At 39.4% G+C, this 20,869-nt stretch overlaps 1 protein-coding gene across 1 annotated transcript; it reads left to right on the top strand.

Annotated features, from left to right (window-relative positions):
* The first annotated feature begins 1,895 nt into the window (after window positions 1-1,895).
* mvp (major vault protein) lies at window positions 1,896-19,442 on the top strand. Its single transcript, XM_053514849.1, has 17 exons — window positions 1,896-2,208; window positions 5,125-5,288; window positions 8,896-9,091; window positions 9,247-9,370; window positions 9,591-9,722; window positions 10,686-10,780; window positions 10,947-11,183; window positions 11,469-11,594; window positions 12,268-12,468; window positions 13,027-13,262; window positions 14,940-15,137; window positions 16,011-16,155; window positions 16,350-16,561; window positions 17,085-17,201; window positions 17,809-17,935; window positions 18,345-18,533; window positions 18,982-19,442. The coding sequence occupies exons 1-17, from the start codon at window positions 2,089-2,091 to the stop codon at window positions 19,102-19,104; spliced, it is 2,742 nt and encodes a 913-aa protein (XP_053370824.1). The 5' UTR covers window positions 1,896-2,088; the 3' UTR covers window positions 19,105-19,442.
* Window positions 19,443-20,869: the final 1,427 nt, after the last annotated feature.

The following is a 20,869-nucleotide window of genomic DNA, read 5'->3' as shown; positions in this document are numbered from 1 at the left end:
CAAGGTTTTACTTTGTGTTTTAAACCTTTACAGATGGTTTGAGTGGGTCCAGTGTAGGCCCAAGGCATCAAGCCATGTACATATGTTTAAGCTGAGTCTATCTCTTAAACCTGCCAATTTTTCACCAGTGCTTGGATACCATTAAGGTAAAAAAAAAAAAAATTCAGTACGCCAGAGCCATGATCAGATTGCCTGCTGTGTCTGAAATGCTGGCCTTCCAGGAACTCTTTTAAAGGCCCAAACATGTCAAAGTCACTTGTAGTGATGTCAGGACTGGACGGGTGATGTGACCCTTTGGTGATTAAACCAGGCTGTTTTTTCTAGGTTTTCTAGTTTCTTAGTAATATTTTCAGCCCAACATATCATTCGCCACTCCATTGAAAAAAACTATCACTGAAATTCTCTTAATATTAACAGTTTAATTCAACTTCAATTCCTTATTTTAGTTCCACGTTAGTGTTAGCATGGGCACTAAAGTGGTACACTTCTATGCAAAGCTAGTCATTGGATTTGTCAAGCAAAACTTCTTTAAGCACCCACACCATTTCTTACACACCATTTCTAAGGTGCAATTATAAACTCTGGGGCGGCACGTTGGTGTAGTGGTTAGCCCTGTCCCCTTGCACAAGTGCTTGAATAATTTACACAAAAGCCATTGAATAACATATACCACATTACCAGATGCACATATTAGCTGCTGCCAATCTTGATAGGGAGCCACAGGCTCATCACAGAGAGGTATTTAATGCATCTTAAAAGTTCACAGAGTGTGGAGAAATAAGGTTGCCACCTGCCTCCCAGTTTTCCAAGGAATGTCTCGTTTTTTAAAACTATATTGTTTGTTCTGTACAGGGTCACAGGATGCCTTAGGGTATGAGGTGGGGTACACTTTGGACAGGTTTAGACATCTAGCATCACTAGCATTACCTTTATTGGTCAGGATATCCCATTGTCAACACCTTTTATTAACCTCGGGTTTAAAATAGACTCTCATTTGACATATGAGGCTCATATCAAACATCTGTGTAAGTCATCTTTCTTTCACGTCAGGAACATTGCTAAACTGCGTCCAGCACTTACATTTGCAGATGCGGAAAAGTTAATCAATGTGTTTTTCTCCTTCAGGCTGGAACTCTGCAATGTACTCCTCTTTGAGACTTCTGGGAAAAGCCTTTAAAAGCTGCAGTATATTCAAAACTGCGCTACTGATAGGATCCTGATGCAAGCACGTAAATTTGGCCCATCCTCATTGGCTCCCTGTTTCATTCAGAATTGAATTGGATATAAGGTTTCCCTTCTTATCCACCAGTGCATCTATGCGGATGCCTCTCCCTATCTCAAAGAACTTGTTACTTCACATACATCTACACGCAACCTCCGCTCTGTCTCAGTTCATCTTTTGAAACCTCAGAAGACCAAGCTTCATACTATGGGAGATCAGGCTTTTTGCTCAGCGGCACCTGGATATGGATATGGATGCTCTCCATATGTATATGAGGATGCCACAAACTGTTGATTATTTTAGATCTGGTCTTAAATCTTTTTATCAGAGCTTTTGGGTTGAAATAATTTGTAGCACTTTCAGATTTGCTTCAAATATAAAGTGCATTATAAATAAAATCTATTGTTATTATTATTATTATTAATGTGACGTCATACATTTTCAATCACGAATTTACACCCCAAGAATATGCCCACAGCTTTTTTTTTTTCATTTACATGTATATTTAAGAAAAATAAACAGAGTTCTGACACCAAGTTTAAGTTCAGGAGCACTTTCACTTTTTTTCCTCAGGTTTCCAAAATTTTTTTTTTTTTTTGCTCATTGCGCGGGAAGTGACGTTACTGCCGGGATTTCCCACAGACCCCCGCCCCCTCCCCCCTCCCCTTTTCCTACACTGCCAGATGGATGTACGGATTTAGCCGCATATATATAACGCAGCCCTACAGAAATAGCACATATATAAAAAGAGAGAGAGAGTGAAAGAGAGAGAGGGAAATAGCACATATATATTATGCGATATACACATACATTATTCTTAAACCTGTTGTACTGAAAAAGCGTTTTCTTTCGCTTCCCGGAAGGTGATGTGGCGTAAAGCGTCGTCACGCCCACAGGTTAAGGAGATTGACACACAGGATTGCTCCGCACTCCAGACACAAACTCCTTCCATTCACTCCAACCTTGACGCCTTCACCAAATTCTCCGTAAGTACTGGTTTTAATTTTATTTGTTATAATATTTTCATTATGCGTTATGTTTTGACAGCAAATTGAACTGCGTTGACATCGTAACTCTCAGTAATTTGGAAAAAGTGCGCGTTTCGGTTAGGGTTAAGAGTTATGTAATGTGGTTGTTTATTTAATACACAGTTAATATGAAAGGAATTAAAGTCGGGAGATTTAGCCTCAGCCTCGGAGCAGGCTAGCAATACGGAAGTGAAATGAGCGACGTCACCTAGACAGCTTGTAATAACTCGATGTTTGTTTTAAAAAAACTACATGAAAGCTCCTGTTTTGTAAGGATTCTATAGGCTGTACCGTTTATATCAGTTAATAAAGCGCAAACGTTGTGCTGCATTACTCTGTGCCACACCTCCGTCCTCCATGCGGAAGCGTCTTTCTTTCGTTTGTTTTTCTTTAATTACCGCTTTGACTTGTGTTACCCCCAAATAAATTACAGCCTTTGTTTATTCTAATACATGGTTAGTATTTCCGTGTTTGTTTTATTTTGTAACAGGGAAAAAATACAGACAAACAAACAAACAAATCACGTGAGTTTGAATCATTCCACAAAGATGGTGGAAAGTCCTGTGATTTAGGTTTGCTGATGACAAAATCATTTAAATGGCATATATAACATAACAGACACATTACTTGTCTATGTATATGAAAATATAGTATGTACTTACAATCATGAAATACATTCTCTCTCTTTTCAATGTTCAGTATTTAATTGAAGCGAGACCAAGTTCAAAGAAATGCTTTGTCACTTTGATTATACATCAAAGTGGTACTATGTACTTGTTCACCTAAAGGCTTTTTTTTATCAAATATATCTGTTTCACAATAACATTGATGTCTTAAAAAATATGTGAAACACCAAAATTGTAAAACAATAACTGAGGAATTTATAATATGAAATAGATATGTCACCCCAAACTATGTAATTGATGTTACTGTTGGACATCAGGCGTTTTATTTTGAAAGACTTCCGACAATTTAAAATTGTTGCTACATCAGAGGTCACTAGATAGAGAGAACTGGACGAATGCGAAATGTATGTCTGATGTCTGTCTTAATTTATTTAAAAATGTCATAATTTATTTCGCAATTCTATGCGAAGCTTTTAAGTCCATCATTGGTGTTACTCTTTTTATAATTATAACTGTCAGAAATTGCCATTGGTTTTACTAGAAAGCGAGCATTAAATGTATGTTTAAAAAAAAGGCATTAAGCTCTATTTTTTATGGATTCAAGTGGAAGTTAAAAAGAAAGTTATTGCTATGAAAAAAAAGTTCTGGGTGTGAAAGAAGAAATGCATTTCAGGAGATTTTTATTACCCAAATTCCACCTTTTCTGTAGAATGACCCAAGTGCTGGAAGTGGTTAAAGTATTTCTTTTATTCAAGTTGATGTACAGGAAAGTGCATGTATTTTATACATGTATAAATGCGTGCTTAATCATAAATTAAAAAAATTTAAAAACTTTTTTAAAATGCTTGTTTTAATGCATTACATAGAATGTTAAATCTAGACATACGAGTCTTGCTTTTACATTACTTTGAATAGTATAATCTATATATGTTGTTTTTTTCTTTTCTTGGAACTAAATCCTGATCAGCATGGTACATATTTCAAATCAGATTTCAAGAATAAAGTAACAACAAAAGCCGTATGAGAAGTGAACTATGTAAGTTTCCTTAAATGTCATGAACATAGACATGGAATACTATTGCTTCTGGCTCTTATGTTTAAAAAGAAGTAGCAGGCAGAAATCCTTAGCAGGCTCACTAATAATTATGTAATCAGCAACGTTAAGAATCACATGATGGATTCTCCTTCTTTTACACATTCAGAAAATTTTTTTTTAATAATTGACTTCACAAAATTTTCAAAAATACAGTTTGCTAGTCATTTTGAAAATTCAGTTTGAACCCTAGCAAAATTTGGTTGTCCATACTGACTAAGTGACAATGTGTTTTATGGGTGAGTTATGATAAAACAAACTGATAATTCATACCTGTCTATCTGCAATTCTTGATCTCGATGTCATGCTTGGCCCAGCCCTTTTGCTCTATTTCTTTTCTTTTTATGATTTATACATGTCAGGTGGTCAAATAAACACTACCTTGTCATTTAGCTACCTTTATTTGCACTGGGCCATTTGAGTAAGTATAGTTAGGGCTGGGAACAAAATGCAATCTTCTTTGTTCTTAGGCTTGCGAAAGGCAGGTGTGGGTGTGTGCATGTTTTTTGTACAGACGCTTATGTATGTAATTCGCTATGTGGTTCAGTGATCAGGTTTGACAGTCAAAGTTCGCCGTGAACCCTAGTGAGACCCACTCATTCACAGTCTTCCTATCTTACAACGTTCACCTCCATAGTAACCTTATCATATTGCTGTGGCTATAAAGAGATAAGAATTGTGGTGTGTCTGGTAATAAAGATATTACATGGCCTATTACAAAGAATTTTTTTATTATGTAGCAAGATGGTTTTCATGATTAAAAGCATTTTTTAAAACCTTGTTATGTAAGAGAAATCAGAATTAAAATATTAATAATTTTTTTTTTGCTGTTTTTCAAATCTCTATTTGTACACTTGTCTGTATAATTACTGTCATTTGACGGTCAAGTCAACCTTTTTGTATTTACAGGAGTTTTAGCTAACATAATTATCCCGCATACTGTATATTTACAATAACGTAGCATGTTATTTTGTTTTACTTTTAGCTGAATAATTGTGTATTTTATTATAGCTAAAAAGTTGATACATGCTTTATCAGAGTCAGCACTTTACTCCCTGGATGCTGTTAGATTTTGGTTGAGTGTTTTATCACTGATTGATTGCTGACACATAATTGACTTCACAATCAATAAACGCTCCCCTCTGTCCCACTCAGATCATGTCGAAGAGACCTGCAGGTCACCTGGAGCACAGCGATCTTACTGACGCTTCAATCATCAGGATTCCTCCACACCACTACATCCATGTGTTGGATCAGAACACCAACATTGCTCGGGTTGAGGTTGGACCCCTCACCTACATCCGCCAGGATAATGAGAGGTAACCACTCTAGGGATGTGAATTACCAGGGACAACCCAATACAATATCATGCTGCTACCTAAGTACAGCCAAAAAAAAAAGCATATTTATCAATCATGGAATTAAAAGCAGTATATGGACAGTGTTGGGTGTAACGCATTAGAGTACTTGGATTACTTTTTTGAGGTAACGGGTAATCTAATGCATTATGTCCACCATTTAAGTATTTAGTTACTTTTTTTAAAAATGTAATCCGTTATTCCGACAATTTATGCAGTCCATGAGCCAGACAGCAGTCATTTCCAATCCGTTATTGTGTGTGTTTGTGAAAGTCGTTCTACAAGTTTTGCCCCCAATAACCCGCCCGTTATTCCTGCTATTGTACCCCTATCCCGCAGTAAATCATGATGGACCGTACTTACGGCCACCGCGCGAAACTGGGGATAGGGGTATTAGTAGTTATTAGTATAATTATAAAGGGCTTGACTAAAACAACATGCATGAGGAACCACAAAGGAGTTTTGGTTTTCTGCAATGAAAAAGTACTCCTAACTAGTTACTTTTATCAGAAAGTAATGCTGTAATGTAACTGACTACTTTTTAAAGATAGTATTTTGTAATGTAATTAGTTACTTTAAAAAGTAATGGTCCCCAACACTGAATATGAAAATATGAAATGAGTGTCAAGATGTGATCTAATTGTACTAATCTAATCATACCATCTGCAGACTTTCTTTTAGTTCTTAAGTATGAGTAGATTAGTACGATTAGATCACTTCTAATCATACTCTGACAGGATTAAGTCAGAAAGTCAGGAGAATCCGCAGACCAAGTGGGTGCGACCCACTGCTTAAGTAATCAAGCTGCGCCTTCATAACCTCATAACATAAATTCCTGTAAACTTGGACCACTTGGACTTGTGGAATTGTCTGTTTTGATATGGTGTAAGTTGATAACGTAAATGATTACGGTTAGGTTAGAAAAACAGTGCAGATTGTATATTTACTTCATGTATGAAGTTTTTCAGCATAAATACAGTGAGTAAAAGTAATAAATATAGAAATCATTCAAGTAAAGATGCATGAAAAGTACCTAAGCACAATCTGCTTACCACACAGGATGCTGTGCAACTTAACAAAGCAATCCCCTCAATTTTTAATACCCCTATCACACCTACACGGTTTCGTGCGGTCGCCAATACTAATTTTGTTATACACATTGCCATTACAGGAGAACATATGTATGGTGGTAAAGAAAAAAAATATGGTACAAGACAGACCAGTTTTCAGAAAACAAAAAACCTAATGCACGCTCCTGGGATTTGCATAAAAATAGAAAGAAGCGAGTGTGACAAGGTTACCAGAAGAACTCATATTCTCCAGCATGCTCAGTAAAACCTAACAACTATTTTACTTATAGTACTGTGGAAAAGTCTTGGGCACATATAAAAATATGGCATAAGCAAAAGATGCTTTTAAAAACATTTCTGCATAAAAGAAACTTCTATAAAGAGTAATAAAACTCATGCTTAAAATCAGGAGTTTTAGACACTGATTTGTGCAGTTTTTTAAGAAAATAGTTGTTAGGATTTACTGATATCTCTCAGCTATATCTTCACTAAAAAGAGAGAAACATGATCTGTTATGATCATACAAGGTACATAGTCACAATCTATTCATTGAGGTCATACAATGATTTAAATATCGCTATTAAAGAAGCTGTTGATCATTTTTAAAGTCCTTTACTGCTGGCAAGGTCAATTACACTGCAATTAAAAGATCCATTCTCTTCTCTCCAAAAGCCCCAAACCTTTTTTTAAACTAGATCTGCTTTTTAAGGAAAATCGACAAAGCTGAGCCTCTTTTCTTTAGGAGTTTGAGCCAAGGACAAAGCTAAACCACATGTCAGAAAAATCTAAAATTGAGGCCTAAACTAAAGAAACAAATCAGATATGTGCATAATAAAATCATAGTGTCTTGTATTCTGTGATTAATACTTGTCTATTAACAAACATTCAATGCTGCACCTGTAAGAACACCTGTTGATGTTCTCTTAAAGAGGAGTTTGTACAGCCGTACAGGAAAGTGTCCGCTTTATCATTGAGAGATCTCAGTTGTGAATTTTTAACATGCACCAAAGGTTTACGGAGCAAAGGTGATCATGTTATCTGTAGAGATGCTTAGCATACTCTCTTTACCCAGTCAGTGACCATAGCTTCTCATGGGCATCTGTGATCTCTTCTCCATGGGTGGAAATCTGAGGATTTTGTTAAGCAGTATGACCAAAATTAGGAACTGATGAGGAAAATGAAAATTGTGGACAATAATAAGAATAAAATAATAATCCTTTTTGTGTAAAGGATACTTTAATGTTTCTGTTAAGAGGAGGTGATCTTACTGCTTGAAAAATATTCTCCTTTTCTAAATTTGATCTTTCTAAGCCAGGCCAAAACCATTGTTTGGAATAACATGTGTAGGCTTGTTGGCTGGGGTCAGATTTCCAACAAACAGAAGGTTTCCAGGGGTGGCGTGGTGGCAGAGTGGGTATAACTGTGGGCCTATTGTTTCATGCTCCAAGGAGGTTGGGTTGCTCTCTTTTGTATCCTATCCATATATTGTCTATACTGCTTATCCTGTGTAAGTACATGTGTGCGTAGAATTTGTCCCAGGGAACTTGGTGCACATGGTAGGGTACACTCTGGATGTGGTACTAACTCATCGCAAAGTGCAAGCATACCCACTTGTGCAATTTGGAAACACCGGTCAGCTTATACAGTACATATTTGGACTGAAAGAAACAAGAGTACCCAGAGGAAACCCACCAAGCCAGAGGGGAACAGACCAACTCCATGCACACCGACCTGAGAAATTAATCAAACCCATAACCCTAGACATGTAGGGCAACATGAAGCCAGTGTGCATCGTCTTTTTATTTATATCAATTATTCCAGGAAAAAAAGGTAACCCAGCAGGTAGGTGAATTTGCCTACACTCAGTTGCCTCTAAGGCGTGAATGAGTGTGTGATTGGTGTCCTCTAATCAAGATGTCTTTTGATCGCAGCCCATTCAGTATGAATTCTGCCTTGTTTCAACTATTCCTAGACCCTGATCGAGAAGAGAGGGACACATGCATGACCATGTGCCCTCTGTCACATACATCCTGTTTTGTTTGTTTTTTGCTGCATTAACATGCAGGTCATATAGAGACCGAGAGACAGACCGACTATGGGATGCACATTTGCCTATTTCGGTTAAACAAAAGGGTTCCAGCGAGCACTTTGCATGAGTTCATCCAGACACAGGCTATAGTAGGTATTGCCATATATAAAATGAGGAAGTGAAGGAGGATGTTTCATGGACATGGAGACATGGGAAAGCTTGCACAACATCAGAAACCTTACAGTTGTATTTTCTTTCTTTAGTCCGAAGACCTGTTGGACAGGTTAATTGACTTAATCATTGACTTGTATACACACACAGTATACACACGGTAATCACTATTGGCCTCCACAGTCCCCAGTTTTATTATAGAGGTTCCTAGATGGATGGATTGTGCCCATCTTGAAGTGTGCCATGATATCTGCACTTGTATTTCATTTACTCTTCTACATCTTGCACCTTTTCTCAGGGTTCTCTTCTCCCCGACTCGTATGCTCATGGTGCCCCCTCGCCATTACTGTGTGATTTTGAACCCGGTGGCTCGTGATGATGAGGGAGAGGTCCAGTTTGACACCTCAGGCCAGGCTAAGCTCCGCCATGCAGACCTGGAGATCCGTCTGACCCAAGATCCTTTTCCTCTCTACCCTGGAGAAGAGATCCAGAAGGTGGGCTGTTTGATCTCACTTCATCCCTTTCAATTTTGTATTATATTATAGAGTTTATACAAGAAGCGTCTTTTAATCAGGTGACCTCTAACTGCTTTTCCTAAAGGACTTCATAAATATATATTTACTAACCTATAACCTTTTCTGCGTATTAGGAAGTGACCCCACTGCAGATCGTGTATCCTGACACGGCACTCAGGCTGCAGGCTCTTCTTGACTTCGAAGAGGATAATGGAGAGAAGAGAGTGGCTGGAGATGAGTGGCTGTTTGAGGGGCCAGGTAGCTTAACTTTCTTTTACTCCTCCTCAAACTAAAACCAGCATTCTCCATATTTTAACAATTCACTTTTAAATATATGACTGTATTATGATGTTAACTAGCAAAGCTAGATTCTGTGCTGATATTGTTCGTGGATTATTTATCTAAATCTTGTATATTTTTATATATTTCCACCGCATCACCTACGCCTGGCTAACCCATAGTCTCTGACCTCCTTCAGGAACATACATCCCCAAGAAGGAGGTGGCTGTCCTGGAGACCATCAAAGCCACAGTGATTCGGGAAAACCAGGCCATTCGCCTTCGTGCTCGTAAAGAGGGCGTTGATCGCAGCGGAGTTCGAAGAGTGACCGGTTAGCATATACACGACACGTGTCACACACATGTAAAAAACAGTTTTTCCTCAAACACCTAAGTTATCAATCAATACCATTACATTGTTGTCCCAGGAATACATGACTGGCGTTCAAATCAAACCGGGATAGTCCATTTTCGTGCAAAAGATGCTAGAAAACTGTTTTATTTTTATTTTTTATTTTTCTCCCTGGTTTGGTTGTGTTCAATTCCTCCCCATCACGAGGGGACTCCCATATTAAGGCTACTAGTACCACTCAGTCGGGAGGGCCGAAGACTATCACATGTTTCCTCCGAACCACATGACGTCACATCTTTTCGAACTGCTTGCTCACTCACCGTTAGGAGCGGCGTAACACACTACAAGGACAGCACTATCCACTCCTTCTGCTTGTGTGAGCTCACAGACGCCCGTGATTGGCTGTACAGCTGTGATTAATGTGGGAGCACAAAGTACCTCTCATCCCTCCCCTCTGAGAGAGCTCAGCCAATCAGCTCTCTCTAGACCTCCGGCTGCGAGAGGTTACAGCATCATCTGGAAATCGAACCAGCGATTGCCAGATGATAGGGCGAGCACTTTACCACTGCACCACTCGGAGAAAACCGTTTTTTTTTTTTTTTTTTTTTCTAAAAAAAAAATGTTAAATAATGCACTTATCCCAGAGCACCATTTGAATGTTTACTACGGCAAAGCAAAGTCTAAGAATTGGTTCTACTCCTTCATTCACAGTAGTCCCAGTTTGACTTGAACGCCCCTCATAACATGCAAAATAGTTATGCAAAATAGCAAAGTTCACAGCAGACACTTGGATACTTTGCTGGTACAAGGCTTTTCAACAAATACCTGAGAATCACATTTTCTACACACTATTAATGTGAACCTATTGTGCTTAAATAATGCAAAGATAATTGGCAAGCTGATTACATTAGCATGTGATTGTGGATGTGTTTGTGTGCGTCAGGTGAGGAGTGGCAGGTCAGTAAGGTTGGAGCATACCTTCCTGGAGCGCATGAGGAGGTCATCGATATTGTGAATGCATTCATCCTCACTGATAAGGTAACAGCTTTTCTTCATAACCAATTTTGTAAATGTGCATACTGTAGCATAGAGCAGATGCATGACGTTTATGAAAATATCTCCCCCTCCCAAAAAAAAGGGCTTACTCAGAGGATCTTTTGTTATTGCGTTAAGTTTGAATCCATTAATGCTTTTATCCCGTCAGCGTGCACTGCACGTTCGTGCTCTGCGTCCATTCCGGGATGCAGGAGGGCGAGACAGAAGGACAGGAGAGGAGTGGCTGGTGACGGTGGCGGACAGAGAAGCGCACATCCCCTCTGTGGCTGAGGAAGTTGTCGGGGTTGTGGATGTGACCACGCTGAGCAGCAGGGAGTACTGTGTGATCTTGGACCCAGTCGGGCCTGATGGAAAGCCCCAGCTTGGACAGAAGAGAGTGGTGAAGGTAGTTTTTCTTATACGCAGACCTCTTAACTGGCCGAATTAGGAACACAAAACTGCAATATTATGAGCTACATGGGTCAAGTTTAATTTTAGAATAGAATAAAATATTGCCAATTTGTCAAGATTAGAAATGCAATTTTCACACAGATATTCAACTTGGTTAAACCTGGTTCTTCCTCTTGTGTTTCGTCCACAAGCCACACTCGTTGCTCTTGCTAAGCACTGAAAAGTTGAAAATACTGTATGCCAGTGATATAAAATATGTATATCCCTCTCTGTCTCTTAGGGCGAGCGCTCATTCTTCCTGCAGCCCGGAGAGCGCCTGGAGAACGGTATCCAGGATGTCTATGTGCTGTCTGAGGAGGAGGGACTGGTGCTGCGTGCAGTGGAGGCCTTCAATGATACAGAGGCGGTGAGACAGAGCAGTATGAGCATTGAAAAGTAAAGAGAGGAAAAGTTGGCATGAAGATAAATAGACCATTAAATTCTTTTCGTGCTTAAATGCACGCACTACTCGTTTAGCCAGAATCCTGCTGGTGTGTTTAAACTGTCAGATTAGCCAACACCTCATATGCACACTACACGCCCTTTAAAATATGCAGCGTATAAGAAGGGAGCGTTGTGAATTTTTTAAAATATATATATACACAGTGTGTGTGTGTGTGTGTATATATGTGTGTGTACATGCATAAACTATTGTGTATGTATATAAAATATTGGATGCTGATTAAGAATAAAGAAATAGTTTGGTGATCAGGGGATTCATTAATTAACCATCATCTTTGTCTTTCTTCCCCTTTTTTTGATTAAATATCAAATCCTCTTTCCCAATGATTTTACTTTTCAATTCTTATAAAATTTGCTTTACGTTTAATTATTATTATTATTATTATAATTATTTGTCTCTCACATTGCTTTTTTACACAAACGTACACATTACCATGCACATACAGCCCTACACACACACTCGGTGCTTGGTTCACACGCAGCCATGTATATCTCCTCCCATCTCCAGCCGTTGCATTTGCCCCCTTTTCTTTCCTTCTCTCTGTCTTACCCCCTCTCTCCCCCTGTCTCTGCATCAGCAAGAGGAAGAAGGCGAGGAAGAGGAGCTAGCTGGAAAATCCAAAAAGAAGGGTGTACCGAGACGCCCGGGAGACCGCTGGATGCTGCGTGGGCCAATCGAGTACGTGCCGCCTGCCACTGTAGAGGTCATGCTGCGACGCCAGGCTATTCCGCTGGATGAGAATGAAGGAATATATGTGCGCGACATCAAGACTGGCAAGGTCAATAGTTTTTTTGTTTAATACTCTTCATAAACACAATTCATACAAGGAGGAGAGAATGTGCGTAGGAGTCTTAGACCTTGAAATGCTTCTGTTGTAGGATCACGAGTCCACACCCACAGACGGCTTATGAAATCTGGCTTGTGAAATGTCCAGAGAAAAGTCAGATCCACCCTGCATTTCTAAAACATATAATCCCATTCTACAGAGGATGGAAGGTCACGATCGTGTCTATAGTCTCTCATGAATAAATGAAGCAACAGCAAGCTTTAAACAATCGTAACTCATATTTAATGTCCCAAAAGGCTGAGTCTTCAATAAGGAGTTACTGTATATTAAGTAACAAAGCAGGTGGACCTCCAGCTGTAAATTCTTAATGCAGTGGAAGCCTGCATAATAACAGGTGTTACTTGATCAGCTTGCCTATAGTATTGCACTAGCAAGTGACTGCACCCTCCGCCACGCTGAGTTCTGCTAGAAAAACATGCAAACAGACCTGAAGCTATGTAAAGCTTTATGTAAATATTTGTCTCTTGTACTCCTCGTTGCTCTGGGCAGGTACGCGCTGTGATTGGCCGCACATACATGCTGACGCACGACGAGGAGTTGTGGGAAAAGGAACTCCCTGCTAATGTGGAGAAGCTGCTGAGCAGTATGCGTGACCCTCTAGCCGGCCGCTCTGACCGTAGCCAACAGGCCGCTGCTGAAGACAGGGACAAAACCAGGGTGGTGTCCTACCGTGTGCCCCATAATGCTGCAGTGCAGGTGTATGACTACAGAGAGAAGAAAGCCAGGTAACAAAAGATGTGTTTCCACAGTAAGAGCAACATGTATCGTCACCGTCCACTTCATTAGGAACACCTGTGCTTCTGCTCATTGCAGTTAATCACATGCAAAAGAATTCCCACACTTAATATCCGCATAAAATTCAGAATGAACACTAAAGCCCAATCCCAATTCTATTTTCTACCCCTTCCCCTACCCCTCGCCCCTTCCCCTTGTCCCTTGAAACGAAGTGGAAAGGGGAAGGGTTAAAATATTTCCCCTAAGAAATGGGACACCACTACAACACTGTTATACGTCATCATACGTATCCGTTCATTTACATGTACACATACAGTATGGCCGTAAGCAAAACAAACAATGCGTTATCAAAAGCTCGGCAAACTGCCGTGCTACTGAACTTTTATATTTGTTTGTAGCATGCAGTAAAGTGTATATGACATAAAAATATATTTTTGTAATATTGCGCAATCGGCGCTATCCGCTAGCAAACTTTAGCGTTTTTTTTGCAAACGTTTTTTTACAAAACATCACCATAAACACAAGACTAAAATTAATATACATATAATAAAAACTTGTCATAAAAATCCTTATTAATGGCAAAAATTCGTTAAATTTATGGGTCTGCTAGCTCGAGTGAGCGGCCATCTTGAAAATTTCGTTAGCCCTTCGTTTGAAGTGAGGTCCCGAAAAATCTTCGTTTGGAGGGCTATCAGGCCCTTCCCCTTACCCCTACCCCTCCAACCAAAAGAGAAATGAGACACCCCTACCCCTTCACGTTAACGCGTCAAACAGAGGGGTAGGGGTAAGGGGTAGATTTGGGATTGGGCTTTAGTGTGGGCTCTGTGAATTTTATTATGGTATGGGTAATTGTATAAGAATATCAGGTTAAGGTATTTCTAAAACTCCTCGCCAATCTCAAGTTGCACCAAACTTTGAGCGAGCAACAGCTCTGTGGACGGAAATGCGTTGTTGAATGTGACCTTCTGTTGTAGCCCATCCACCTCAAGGTTGGCTTTGTTGTGTGTTCTGAGACGCATTACCGCTCAGCATGCTTGTGAATTTCTACAGACTTCCCCTCTCTCATCAACACGGCTTTTTTACCCCATTTGACCATTCTATGTCAAGATCACAGAGATCACACAAGCACTTGCATGTTTACTGTATATGCATGATGGTTTGTGTTGCTCTTCTGCCACATAATTTGCTTTATATAATTATATATGATTTGCTCATTAGATAACTGCATGAATGTGCATGTGTACAGGTGTTTCTAATAAAGTGAATGGTGACTGTGTGGCGCTATAAACAAGAAAAAAAAACTAACAGGACATTTTGGAATCTGTACTTGCCTGTTATTCAGGAAGGTTTTTTTTTATTAATGTTTGCTTATCTAATGTTTAAGAAGAACACATTATTAAAAATGTTATGTATCCATTATTCTATGACATGCGTAGTGTGTGCATGGTCTGCTGTATTGAACTGCCACAGCATCTCATTCCCACCTTGCACCCAGTGTTCCCAGGATAGATAAAGCACCTACTCAAGATCAATAAATTTATTAATCCACTTGGTCACTAAATATTCAAATTATTTTTGAACTAAATTTCAACCACTACCTTTTCCTCTCTTCGATGGCAATATTTGCATTAAAGCTGTTTTTAAGAATCTTGTGCCTTCTCTCTCAGGGTGGTGTTTGGACCTGATATGGTGATGCTAGGCCCTGATGAGCAGTTCACAGTACTCTCTCTATCTGGAGAGAAACCCAAGCGAGCCAACGTCATTAAAGCCATCTGCCTGCTCCTCGGCCCTGATTTCTGCACTGACATCATCACCATAGAAACCGCTGATCATGCCCGTCTGCAGCTCCAGCTCGCCTACAACTGGTAAAGCGCGCATGTCTGTCTGTCTGTCTGTCTGTCTCTCTCTCTCTCTCGTTCCCGGGATGTATCTGTGTATAAAAAATATCACGCATTACAAAATATGCTACTTATCCAAGTGTGGGGTAAAAAGCAATGCATGACAGCAGGACTCTTGGGTCCTAAGAGTCTAATAAGAGGACGTGCAGACAGATTACAGCCAGAATAACAAGTACAAGCCCTATAGGGAGTCAAAAATGAATGTGTTGCCAAGAAGCTCTGCGAGTCCTCATTATACAGTCATCACTTGTCCTGCAGTAATAATTACTGTAACTAACACTACCAGTCAAACCTTCTAATTCCTATAAAAGAATACTGAAGGCATTTACAATATGCAATAATCTCTTTTAAACAGCTGATATTGAGATGTGTTCTCTACCTACTGTAAGCTCTGTAAAGCATTGATAACGGTTCTAATCTGAGGTGTTGTTTGTTAATTGGTGACTTGTGATGCAGGAAACACTCGATGAACTTTTTCTGTGCAGCAGAAGTAAGTTTTGGTCTGGTCTTCCTGGGACGGGGTTCATGAGAGCCAGTTTCATCATCTTGCAAGAACCGTTCCAGAATAGCTGACTTTTCTGCCTTTTAAATAACAACTTACTCTTGTTGTTGTTAATTAATTCCCTAATGCCTTGTGTTATTTTATAGTATCGAAAAAGTCCAGTATTGTTCTCGAATGTAGAAAATAATTTTGTAAAACTAAACTGTTTTCAAAACCATCACGCTTGCCAAATTGATTTTGTCTCTATATTGTCATGACAGTGATGGATTTATAAAACTGCACGTATTGTCTAAAATATTGTTTTTGAATTACTGTTCATTTTCTCTGCACTTGTTCAGGCATTTCGAGATTAAGAACCAGTCAGACCCTGCACAAGCTGCAGCTCTCTTCTCAGTGCCTGACTTCGTGGGTGATGCCTGCAAAGCTATTGCCTCTAGGATCAGAGGAGCTGTGGCTTCAGTGCAGTTTGATGACTTCCACAAGGTGAATTAAAAGCTGCTCCGTTTATTATATACATAGAAATCTTTCGTAATGCCACCATTGATATTCTAGCATGTGTTCTTTCCATCTGTCCCTTCAATCAACATAGCATGCATGCATAAAGGTTCTACAGTATGCATGGTACACACTCACTTCTTCTCTTGCCTTTTTTTTTTTTTTTTTTTTTGCACGCCTAGAACTCGAACCGGATTATCTGCTCAGCCGTGTTTGGCTTTGACGAGAAGCTGGCAGTAAGACAGAATCTGCGCTTCAGTCAGAACGGGTTGGTGATCAGCAGTGTGGACATTCAGTCAGTAGAGCCGGTGGACCAGCGCACGCGTGACGCCCTGCAGAAAAGCGTCCAGCTTGCCATTGAAATCACCACCAACTCCCAGGAGGCCACAGCTAGGTCAGTATACACCTCTCACCTCTCACTGCTGAACGACATTATGATATCCCCTGTTGTCCTTCAGGTTCTGATCAGATTTTGTGTTATTCAGCTGATGGAAAACTTCAGTCATTGCACAGGTGTTCTGTTCTCCTGCCAATATTTTTTAACTAAATTAATATGCTACCTTGGCAGTCTGTGCTGTTCTGGCATGCATGCCTTTTTTCAGCTTTTTTTAACTGACATAAATAAATAGGTCACATGCTTGATAATGTTGGGATGGGCATCCAAAGAGAATTGTTAAGGTACAATAATGCATTATACCAAATTCTCAAAGGAAATCAATTGGAAAATCAGCTATTTTGCTGAGCTAATGTCGAGTTCTGACCTGACTCAGGCTATTTTTGTTGATGTTAACGTTGACAGGAAGCACAACACCTCACCCATGCATTACACTGGGCATCTGCCCTTAGAATTAATTTGTTCATATTTGTTTTTGGTGAATAATGAATAATCACTCTTTCTCTCTGTATTACACTCTCAGGCATGAGGCGGAGCGTCTGGAGCAGGAGGCACGGGGCAAACTGGAGAGGCAGAAGATCACAGACCAGGCGGATGCTGAGAGGGCCAGGAAGGAGCTGCTAGAGCTGGAAGCTCTCAGGTAAGATCTTGCTGCTTCTCGCTCCCAGCAAGGCTGAAGAAATGGAGACTAGAATGCAAGTGGGTCTTTGGACAAAGTATGGTTAGAAGTTTGTCACAATAATGTGTTTTCAACTTGGTTGGCCATATACACCAATCACTTATATTTTTAAAACCACCCAGCTTTTTTGGTTCCCCTTTCTGGCAGCTCTGGCCAGTATGGGGGTGTACTGTCATGTCTGACGCCAGGATAAAAGATGCAAACCCATGAGTTCTTTGGGTTTGGGCCCCTTTGGATCGGCCTTTTTGGAATTTGTAGGCCAGGTCAACAATCTTCAACGGTTTGCCTATTGGGCCCAGAACATGGCAGGCTGTGATTCACTGGGTGTTGTGGTGCCTTTCTATCACAGCCAGCATTGATTTTTTTTTTTTCCTGGTATATAATTGATAATCAGTGTTGTTCATTTCACCAGGCGATGGTGTTAGTCATGGCTGATTTGTGTTAATGCATTATTCTTAAGTATTATTACTTTTATAGCCTATATATTACAGCTACAATAGCACAAAACAGCAAACTGTGTATTCCTTAGTATTAATGTGTGTGTGTGTGTGTGTGTGTGTGTTTGTAGTGCTGCAGTGGAGAGTACAGGAGCAGCAAAGGCAGAAGCTCAGTCCAGGGCAGAGGCAGCACGTATCCAGGGTGAGGCTGCTGTTGAAGAGGCCAAACTCAAAGTTGAAGCCCAGAGAATAGAAGCGGTACGTCTTTCTTTTCTTAGCGTCACGTATGTGCAGTTCATCAGCATGTCTCACACACAGGCACTTGTGTGGGCACGCGTACATTAGCATTTCATAATCCCAGTAGAATACAGTATGCAGAGCTGGCAGTATTTCTTCTTAGGTAATTAATATCTTTGACAATCTCTCGCTGTCTCTCTCTCGGTCTTTGTTTCTCTCTTCTTTGTACTTCCATTCTCTCATTTTAATAGGGTATCAAGATGATTAATTAATTGCTCCCAGTGTTTGAGCCTCTCTCCACCAAGATTTGCATTTAAATTTAAAGGCAGTAGTTGCACATTTCTGAAAGTATGATCTCATCTGTGTATGGCCATTTTAATTTTGAAATAATGTATTACACTCATGGTTTCCTACACTAATTCTATCTTAGGAAGCTGAACTGGTGCGTCTGGCAAAAGCACGTGAGCAGGAGCTCAATTATAAAAAGGAACTGGATCGCCAGGAAGTGGAGAAGCAGCAGAAACTGTCTGAGATCGAAAGCCAACGTTTCAAGCAGCTGGTAGAAGCTATTGGCAGTGGCACTTTGACGGAGATGGCCAGAGCTGGACCAGAGCTACAGGTACGCGGCACTCACAGACCCAGACCTCCTGTATTTCTTCTAGGTTAAATGAGCTTTATTGCACCAGGCACTCAGGTCGTGTGGATTGACTTTGTAGATCTGGCTGAAATAGTGAGTATACTGTAGGTAAAAAGGCTTGACTGCGGGAAGGAATATGATCATATCTTTAAAGAAAAAAATCATGGATAAGTGTTTAACCATCTCATGGTTATTGTGGTGTTTGATTAAATTTTTTTCTACTGTACCACCACATGATAAAGTAATTAATTCAATAATTTTAATAATTTAATATGATGTAATACACAAGGAGGTATAAAAAATTTCGAGATTCGCTCACCATGTATCCAGTCGTTTTCTTCTTCTAAACTTCTAACGTGTTTTATTATATTTCTGATTATTAGTGCTGTTTATTCACTCATTGCTGCTGTTTTTTTCCCTCTCCATCCAGGTTAAACTTCTACAAGCTCTGGGTCTTAAATCCACTCTGATAACAGATGGCTCCTCTCCTATCAATCTGTTCACTACTGCTAATGGCCTGCTGGGGGCGATGAAGACCCCTGAGGAAAAGTAGAAGAACCGGGAAACTGACAAGACAATAAATACGTCCCACTTATAATGCAATTTTTGTTTGTTTGTTTTATCAGACATCTTTTATGTTGTTTGAGTTCCTAAAACGTTACTACTATCAGAGAAAACGGTGTAGTAAGAGAAATGCTTTGCAATAGTACATTGCAGTGTATTCTATGCAAATATATTTGCTTTAACAAGGTGCCTGACTAAACATTTAAGGAATAATTTTCTTAGCATACCCACCAAAGCCTTATGAAACATGCAGTGAACTAAAAGAATGTATCTTTGTCTACTACATGTGCATTTATAAGTATCAAATAAACTTTGAAATGTATGATACATTTTCTCCTGCCCATGACTTTAACTGTTACATACTTGGTAACCGGGCTTGTTTACAGTTTGTGATGGTCAGCTGTTTTGGGTGACAGAGTGACTATACTGTGATTCACGACCATGCTCTGGAAAAAGTCAACGTTAGTCAAAAAAAGCATGTTCATTTTTGTGCCAAAGTTAACAATGAAGCAATGCTGACGATGTTGCAGAAACAACCAGTGTTGATATGTAATGCAAAGCCATTTCACAGATGATCCTGAATCATTAATAATGTATTACACTTTGACAATCTTGTTTTAACTTCGTTTGACTTTGACAATGCTGTTCTTTTTTCAGTGTGCACTGTTTTTTTTTTCAACGTACTTTAAAATGCACAACCACAATTTTTATTTGTACAATCACTTTATGAATTGTTTACTGGTCCAGGACCAGTTTTATTATGATGTTTGAAATAAGTGGATCAAACATGTGTCCACTCCAGTTTGCAGTGGATCTCTTCTAATGCATACACTGATCAACCATGGTATTATAACTGCTTCATTTAATATCATGTACATAGCTTTCTCTTGTGCTTCCAAAAATGGTCTGACACACTGAGGCATGGACTCTACAAGAACTCTAACGGTGTGATGAGGTATCTGGAGATGTAAGGTGGGCCTTTGAGGACCAGATTTGTTTGTTCGGCACATCTTACAGATGCCCGATCACATAAAAGAGCCAGGGAATTTGGAGTCTGCATCAACATCTTGTACTTTTGGTCATGATCCTCAAACCTTTCCTGAACAATTTTTGCAGCGTAGCAAAAATCCTCCTGAAACCGACCACTGCTGTTATGAAATACTGGAACTGCCCAAACAATAACAGGTGTTATAAAAGAAGATAATCAATGGTATTTACTTGTTAATGCGTTTAGGGTCAAGTCTGATCAAGGTATCTTGTATAAAAAAATTTTTTTTAATATTATTGGTCATAAATAAGGTATTTATCTTGTTAGGCTTACTTTGTAGATCAAGAGTAAGAGACTATCTCGTATTTTCCTATGTGCAAGTTGCAATGTGTGACTGGCCTATGGTGGACTCTTTCTATTAAGAGGTTAGAAAAGGGCTGAGGTGTTGTGCATAGCCACAGTTAATTGGGTTGGTGTTAATGACTATACTAAATACCTACAAAGTGTACCTATGTAATTCGCTCTGGTTTAAGGGCGTCTGCCAAATACCTAAATGTAAATATAGTGATAAAATTTATTGTAGCACCAAAAAAAAAAAAAATTTTACACAAAACTGAAATGTTATTTTCTAGTAATTAAATGTTTTTAGTAGTAACAAAAGAGTTTTTTTTGATCAGCAACATTTTGGACAATACTGATTAAACAAAAACTAAATATTTTCTTGTAGTGATGTTTTTCTGTAATACTTGAATGTTTTCTTAGAAAA

This window comes from Clarias gariepinus, chromosome 16 (assembly GCF_024256425.1).
Source record: "Clarias gariepinus isolate MV-2021 ecotype Netherlands chromosome 16, CGAR_prim_01v2, whole genome shotgun sequence".
NCBI classification, from domain to species: Eukaryota; Metazoa; Chordata; class Actinopteri; order Siluriformes; family Clariidae; genus Clarias; species Clarias gariepinus.
This window is presented reverse-complemented; position numbering and strand designations above follow the sequence as displayed.